This window comes from Wolffia australiana, chromosome 16 (assembly GCF_029677425.1).
Source record: "Wolffia australiana isolate 7733 chromosome 16, ASM2967742v1".
In the NCBI taxonomy this organism is placed as follows: Eukaryota; Viridiplantae; Streptophyta; class Magnoliopsida; order Alismatales; family Araceae; genus Wolffia; species Wolffia australiana.
Window position 1 is genome coordinate 2,072,358 of NC_135850.1, and position 7,643 is coordinate 2,080,000.

Below are 7,643 nucleotides of genomic sequence, written 5' to 3' on the forward strand. Positions count from 1 at the left end.
CAAGAGACTGGTTGGTACTTTAATGGAAGAGATCTTCAACATGGGCTAATTGATAAAAATCACATTAAGAGAAACAACTTCAACTTTTACTGATTATGGATGATTATCTAAAAGCAAGTTAATATTTGAGTTCCCATCAATGGTTGCCTCTTCAAGAGATGCTTTGATCTGTTCTTCGAATGCATGACGTAGCTTGGGAAATGAAGCAAATCATAAAAATGTAACATAAATATTTTTCTAATTATTTGATTGTGGGAAGAGGGGATCTGACGTCGGACGTCGTCGGGGATATAGCTAGATCATTGTTGTTATGTTGTATCCTCAACTGAGTCTACTCGACAAAAGAAAGATAACTGAGAAAAGTCGGAAGAGAAAACTCAGGATTGGCTCCCAATCTGAAATTCCCAGAGACATAATCAAACCTCCCTGGTGATCTCACCAATGTTTGACAGCCCACACAATGTTTAAAACAACTTAATTTCATGTCACCTCATGTTCATCAAGTTGTGAAAACTCTAGGGCACTTCATATTTTCCCCTCTAGAAAAATAACCTTTTGCTTTGGCATTGTCCCTTGTAAGTAATGTTTACCCTTTCAAATACATCATATATTTTAATAGAATGGGTTATCTTCAAATACTGAGGACATAAGTAGAGAGAATAATTGTGTTATCTTCAAACCCTGTAACACTTCATTTCATTTGTATATAACAGCCAGTTGTTCAGTGACAGCAATGACAAGAGTACTGGGTGGTGTGAAAGATGGCAACCATGATAGAAAGAGAGACACAAAAATCTCAGAGGGAAGAACGGGGAATCACCAAACTTTGGTCACATAAGACCCAAATTAAACTTTGAAAATATGCCCCTAAATGATGGTTAGTGATACGTATGGTGACGTGAAGAGCCTAGTGAAGACAAAGTACTTTAATGTATATTTTTAAATTTTAGGGGTGAGTAACATGATAAGTTTCACTATGAACTTTGTGTCACAGTTTCCCACATCAGCAGTCATCAACCATTCACCACTGTTCTGTCTCATTATGTATGATGACCCTATTGTCTTATAGTTTCAAGGAGAACCTTCTCTATTTCATCATACGACAAGATCATGCCCAACTCTACAGACCAATAACATTGTTGTCAACTGCTGACATACGAAGGTCTATAATACAACTCTATTATGTGGTCCTATTGATCTAGTTCAAATCTGTATTTTTATGCATTTTACTGTAGCATCTTGGGATTTATTTCAATGCCCAGAAAGCCTGCGCAAAGGGCATGTCAAACTCAGCACACATGATTGGCTACACCAAAACACCTATTGAGTGAGCAACTGCGCAATATACGTTCTCATTCAAAGTTCGGGACAATGTTCACTTTCAAAAAACTACACATTCTTTGAAGTGTTTAAATATAACCATCCAATCAACCGATTTAAGACCAACACTAGTAACATAAGTACCATTTTGAACTATCAACCATCATGTGACGATCACTAGTCTGATATCCAATCACAGATCATCATGACCAAATCTTTAATTAGCGCAACTAAATGTGCTCATGACATCTCTAATATCATATCCATTGGGTTCACTCACCGGTGGGCCACACAAACATTAAAGAGGTTGCCCATATTGTGCACGATTGTTCAAGAGGGGGACGATTAACGGGATGGGATGAAATCATCCCGTCCTACGTCCCATTTTTCATAGGTTCATCCGAATCGTCCCGTCCCAAATATTTTCATTCACGTCCCGTCCAAGACATTCTCGTGTTGTCTCACATCTGGGATGAAGTAGTGCATTGTGCCACAAGCACGTGTCAAATTCCAGTTGGAGCTCTTAGGGGGATACTTGACTGAGTCAAAGTGCACGGGCGCAGAGATCGTCCCGACAGCCTCATCCTTAACTGTTCCATATACATCCTGATATCCGTTATACACATGAATGTTGATATTTGGTATCAGAAACTATCCTGATTTTTTCCGGACATCAGATATCAGTACCCCGGATATTAGACAGATATCGGGCGGCTGTTTACTAATCCATGGGCCACACAAAAATCAAAGAGGCTGTAGTACTATTTCTTGAATATAAAGATGACACAACGAAGTCAGACCCGTCATCCGTCAGTCGACCGGATTTTCAAAACCGGGAGATATCAAATATATCCCCTTTAAAGATAAGCTCTGAAAGGTGGGTCCCACCGGCTAGTCAGACCTCTATAAATACCAAAGTCGCAGAGAGGCGACTGAGGAGGAGGAGGAGGAGGAGGAGGAGGAGGAGGAAGAAGAAGAAGAAGAAGAAGAAGAAGAAGAAGAAGAAGAAGAATAAAAAGAAGAAGAAATTACTATTTCTTGAATATTAGGATGACGCAACGAAGTCAGACCTGTCATCCGTCCGTCCACCGGTATTTCAAAACCGGGAGATTTTAAAAAAGTCCCCTTTAAAGATAAGCTCTGAAAAGTGGGTCCCACCAGCTAGTCAGACCTATATAAATACCAGATCGTGGTGAGACGTTCAAAGAAGAAGAAGAAGAAGTAGTAGAAGAAGAAGAAGAAGAAGAAGAAGAAGAAGAAGAAGAAGAAGAACGAGAAGAAAAAGAAGAAGGAAGAAGAAGGAAGAAGAAGGAAGAAGAAGGAAGAAGAAGAAAAAGAAATATTATTTGTTGAAAATTAGGATGACGCAACGAAGTCAGACCCGTCATACGTCCGTCCAGCGGAATTTCAAAGCCGGGGGATTTAAAAAAATCCCCCTTAAAGATAAGCCTCTGAAAAGTGGGTCCCACCGGCTAGTCAGACCTCTATAAATACCAGATCGCGGCGAGACGTTCAACGAAGAAGAAGAAGAAAGAAGAAGAAAGAAGAAGAAAGATCGCGGCGAGACGTTCAACGAAGAAGAAGAAGAAAGAAGAAGAAAGAAGAAGAAGAAGAAGAAGAAGAAGAAGAAGAAGAAGAAGAAATTACTATTTCTTGAATATTAGGATGACGCAACGAGGTCAGACCCGTCATCCATCCGTCCACTGGAATTTCAAAACCGGGAGATTTAAAAAATATCCCCTTTAAAGATAAGCTCTGAAAAGTGGGTCCCACCGGCTAGTCAGACCTCTATAAATACCAGATCGCGGCAAGACGTTCAACGAAGAAGAAGAAGAAGAAGAAGAAATTACTATTTGTCGGTTATTAGGATGACGCAACAAAGTCAGACCCGTCATCCGTCCGTCCACCGGAATTTCAAAACCGGGGGATTTAAAAAAATCCCCTTTAAAGATAAGCCTCTGAGAAGTGGGTCCCACCGGCTAGTCAGAGCTCTATAAATACCAGCGTCGCGGCGAGACGTTCAACGGAGGAGGACGAAGGAAGAACAAGGAAGAACAAGGAAGAAGATGACGGTGGTGGTGCTCGACGGATCAACGGTGAGGAACTTCGTGGAAGACGAGGAGGCGTTCGGGAGGAGCGCGAATGCGAGATTCGACGCGCTGGATCTGAACGGAGACGGAGTTTTGTCGCGCGGAGAGCTTCGCAAGGCGCTGGAGACGTTCCGATTGATGGAGACGCACTTCGGAGAAGACGTGGTCGCGCCTCCGAACCAGATCGCCGAACTCTACGATTCCATCTTCGAGCAGTTCGACGTCGATCGGAACGGCACCGTGGATCGCGCCGAGTTCCGCAGCGAGCTCAGCAAGATCCTGCTCGCGATCGCCGACGGCCTCGGATCTAGCCCGATCCAGATCGCCATGGACGACGGCGACGGCCGCAGTTTTCTCAAGGAGGCCGCAGATCTCGAGGCGCGGAAGATCGCCGACGCCACCTCCAAATCGTGAGGGAAATTTCGATTCCGCCTCTCTGCGTTTTCGAAATCGTCTGGGATCGTCTCTTGTCTTCGTTTCCCGAATCTTGAATAATTTCTTCCTTGGTGCGAAGTAAGATCGAGCTGAAGATCCTTCTAATCATCGCTTCTGTCGTTTCGATCTTTGTTTACGATTAGAATTCTACGGAATTGAGGAAAAGTGATAATATGTGGGAAGAAATCTTCGATTACTTGAATATTAGGATCTTTGATGCGATTGGAATTCGAATTTACGCCTTCATTCTCTCCACTCCCTTTCGCTCTGGTGATTACTCCCTTGTCTTATAATTTTAATTCCGCATCTCGTGTTTTCTAAATAATCTGTTTCTGCTTCGGTGATCGTCTCTCTTCGTTTCCCGAATCTAAATAATTTCTTCCTCGATGCGAACTAAGATCGACTTGAAAATTCATCTGATCGTCGGACCTCTCGTTTCGATCTTTGATGCGATTAGAATTGTACAGAATTGAGGAAAAATGATGAAATGTGGGAAGAAATCTTTGATAATTTCATGAACAGTGACTATGTAAGGTGGGCCCACATTAATGAGAGGCTTATCCATCACACCCATAAGGTCTCGTCTTTGAAAATATAAGAAATAATAACATCTAGTTTTGAAATTATTAAATAAAAATTTGAATTAGTACCTACTTCTAATCTTCATTATTAAAAATTATTTAATGAAATTATTTCAAATGTCAACACCTCCCTCTTGTCTAGGGCCACCACCAACATTTCAAGTGTCACATTCCAAATGTCAAATTCTTGGTCAACCCTACTACTTCATTAGCGCAGGCCATGACTAGTCCAAGCAATGGTGATGTAATTAATAGTGGGTCATACAAGTGTCACATCTTGCTTAGCTGTCAGCCAGTGTGTCTTCTTTTGTCTCGTCAAAGTTCAGGATTTTTATGACAAAAATAAATAACTGGTTAGGGCGGCGTCGATACCACAATCGATCATATGGGAAACACATGGAACATGATGTTTGGCAATTTGTTCATTAGGATGCGTATCGTGGTTGAACTCAGTTTAGGGATAATTTAGTTGTTGAGAGAAGTTAAAATTCTAAAACAATTTTAGAAGTTTCATCAGTTAATATATTTTACTAGGGAGAAAGAGGAACACAGGATTACAAAATATATGTTTAGTTAACTTATCGTAGGGGATATCTTGAACATTATATTGTGATATTCAGCATAATATTTATTTGTTAATATTTAATATTTAACTATGATTACAAAAGTGAAGGTCAATGTTTTTCAACACAGGTAGTGTCAAGTGGCCCTCTATGATAGATATTATGTGGTTGTTAAATCAATCACGCTAATGTGTGATGTTTACATTCATTGAAATACATATTGATTTATTATTAGTCACATGTGATACTCATAATGGAGTTCTTGTATGTATGCAATGACTAAGTGAATTATTTTTAGGTCATAGTATGGTGACCAATAGAGTTTAAATATGTATCAAAATATTCATATTCCAAGGATACTAAAAAAGGACACCAAAACATTCATAAATAATAACACTATGATCTAATTGTATAATAATTATTGTTGATGAAATAGCCATTAGTATATAGACGGTCAAGGACAGATTTTGGGTGCTCTTTAGGGTAAGCGTTCAGTGGATTTATACATATGAATCTGTAAACATCAATTAGGTTGATTCATGTCACAATCATATAACTGCATTATGATTCCCATGGAGATCTAGCCTAGATTTCAAGAATATGAAGGCGGAGAGAAGAGAATGGGAAAGATGGATGAGGTTAGAGAGAATAAGAGAGAGTGATTGGATGTAAATTTATGATTACAATGAGATGAGGAGGATGATAAGTGAATATTATAATGTATGGAATGAGGATACATGGACAAGATGACTATGGATAGCTATGGATTGGAGGATGAAGATGGACAGACGTGGATTGATGTACATGGATGTATTGATGGATTAATGTTGAGAAGATGATGACAATGTTAGTGCACGATGGCTCTCCGTAGACCTTATCCTCCACCAAGATGAATCAGAATTGTGTTGGTGCGTGATCAAAGATGGGTACCATGAAAACTTGATGGATCTCAAAATCGCTTCTTTCATTTGGTCTTCTAAAGTAGGGACAATTTCAAGATGTATGTGCAAGGAAACTCATCGTTGGGCTTTATATTCCACTATAATTAAGGATATATTGTGACAGTGGATGATTAAAAAGGTGCACCAAGGTAATGAGATGGATCTCAAAAGCACTTCTTTTACTGGACCTAGTGATCAACCAATATATATTCTTTTATCTTACCAAAGTTGACTATTCTTATGCAAAAAAATGACTAGTAAGGCATGTAACGTGTTGAACAACTCGAGTGATAATATGGAAAAGACATGAAACATGATGTTCGTCATGGAACAATGAAGTTGACAAGCCAATCACATATTTCACATCTCATTTTTTATTCAGTAATACAATGTATTCATTATAATGCGCATGTGATGCTAATAATGAGGTCCATGGATACGTGATACAACATAGTGTATTATAATGAAGTCATAATGGGGTGATCACTAGTCTTTACACGTGTTTGAAATATTTTTATGTGAAGGATACTTGATAAAGACAACAAAGTATCTAGATATAATAGCACTATCTAGGTTCACTCATATGATGAGTATGGCTGGTCCCATAACCATTAGTGTGGAGACACGAAGGATAGATAATGGTTGATTTTTAGTGTAAAGAGTTCATTGAATTGATGTTTAAAAATCCCTAAATGGCGTTATACCAAACTGTCAATGAGATTGATTCACATCATCGTTGTGTAAGTGGTCATACTTGAACATACAATCATATTTTTGACTGCCAACTAGTTTCTAATCATAGAATTCTAAACAGTTGATAACATGCATTTTTAGTACCTTAATCTAATCATATTCACATGTTTATTTGCATCAAACTGCTTATATTTGCATGTTATTAATCTTAATGTGATAGAATCTACTTTAAGAAGAATTTCTGAATTTTCTGCATTTTTATGTAATTTTGGGAATTTTTATGACAATACATTATGAAAGAATACAATTTCAGAGACAGAAGACGATCTTTATGGAATTTTTTGACATTAAATTTGGAAATATATGATTTTTCTCCGTCAAAATATATACTTATATGATTTTTTGGGTTTTTATTTTATTTTATATGAATTTTAGAATATATTTAAAGTCTTTATTTAACACCTGCACATGTCGATGTGTGATTCATCTAACATCAATAAATTAGACTTGAAGATAATGATTGGCGACAACCAGTCATTAACTTAGTTAATGATTGATCAACCAATCATTTGACGACGCCATTATGGGATCACGAAAAGTGATGCCATAATGTCATTCAACTAACAAATTTCATTTTTTTGTCATTTTTTGGCAGATGGATGACATGGAAAAATAAAAAAGGAGGCCTTTTTTTAAATCAATGTGCACGTGGGCCGAGGAAGAAAAAGACAAAACAACTTTTTTCGTGTCTTTAAAAGAGAACAAGGATGACAGACGACGTGGCAGAACTACACATCATCACATGTATACGTGGCACACGCATGTTGGTGGATGATAGGACGAAGAAGAAAAATGCTTACACGGTGCGCGCTGATGTGACACCACGTCAGCCGGGGGTTAGAATATAATATATTTAATGATATAATGTTAATATTTATTTGTTTTTTCTAACTGTAGGTACACATTGTTGTCTTAAATGATGCAAGCGCAGAAGTCATGGAATTTCAATGACGTGATGGT

At 38.3% G+C, this 7,643-nt stretch overlaps 1 protein-coding gene across 1 annotated transcript; it reads left to right on the forward strand.

Annotated features, from left to right (window-relative positions):
* The first annotated feature begins 3,321 nt into the window (after positions 1-3,321).
* On the forward strand, positions 3,322-3,953 carry LOC144713645 (uncharacterized). The gene has a single exon (XM_078588293.1). It carries the CDS (start codon positions 3,387-3,389, stop codon positions 3,822-3,824), a length of 438 nt encoding a protein of 145 aa, XP_078444419.1. The 5' UTR covers positions 3,322-3,386; the 3' UTR covers positions 3,825-3,953.
* Positions 3,954-7,643: the final 3,690 nt, after the last annotated feature.

Excerpts from the sequence above, each read along its gene's own strand:
- LOC144713645 (XM_078588293.1), top strand. The coding sequence starts at position 3,387 with ATGACGGTGGTGGTGCTCGACGGATCAACGGTGAGGAACTTCGTGGAA.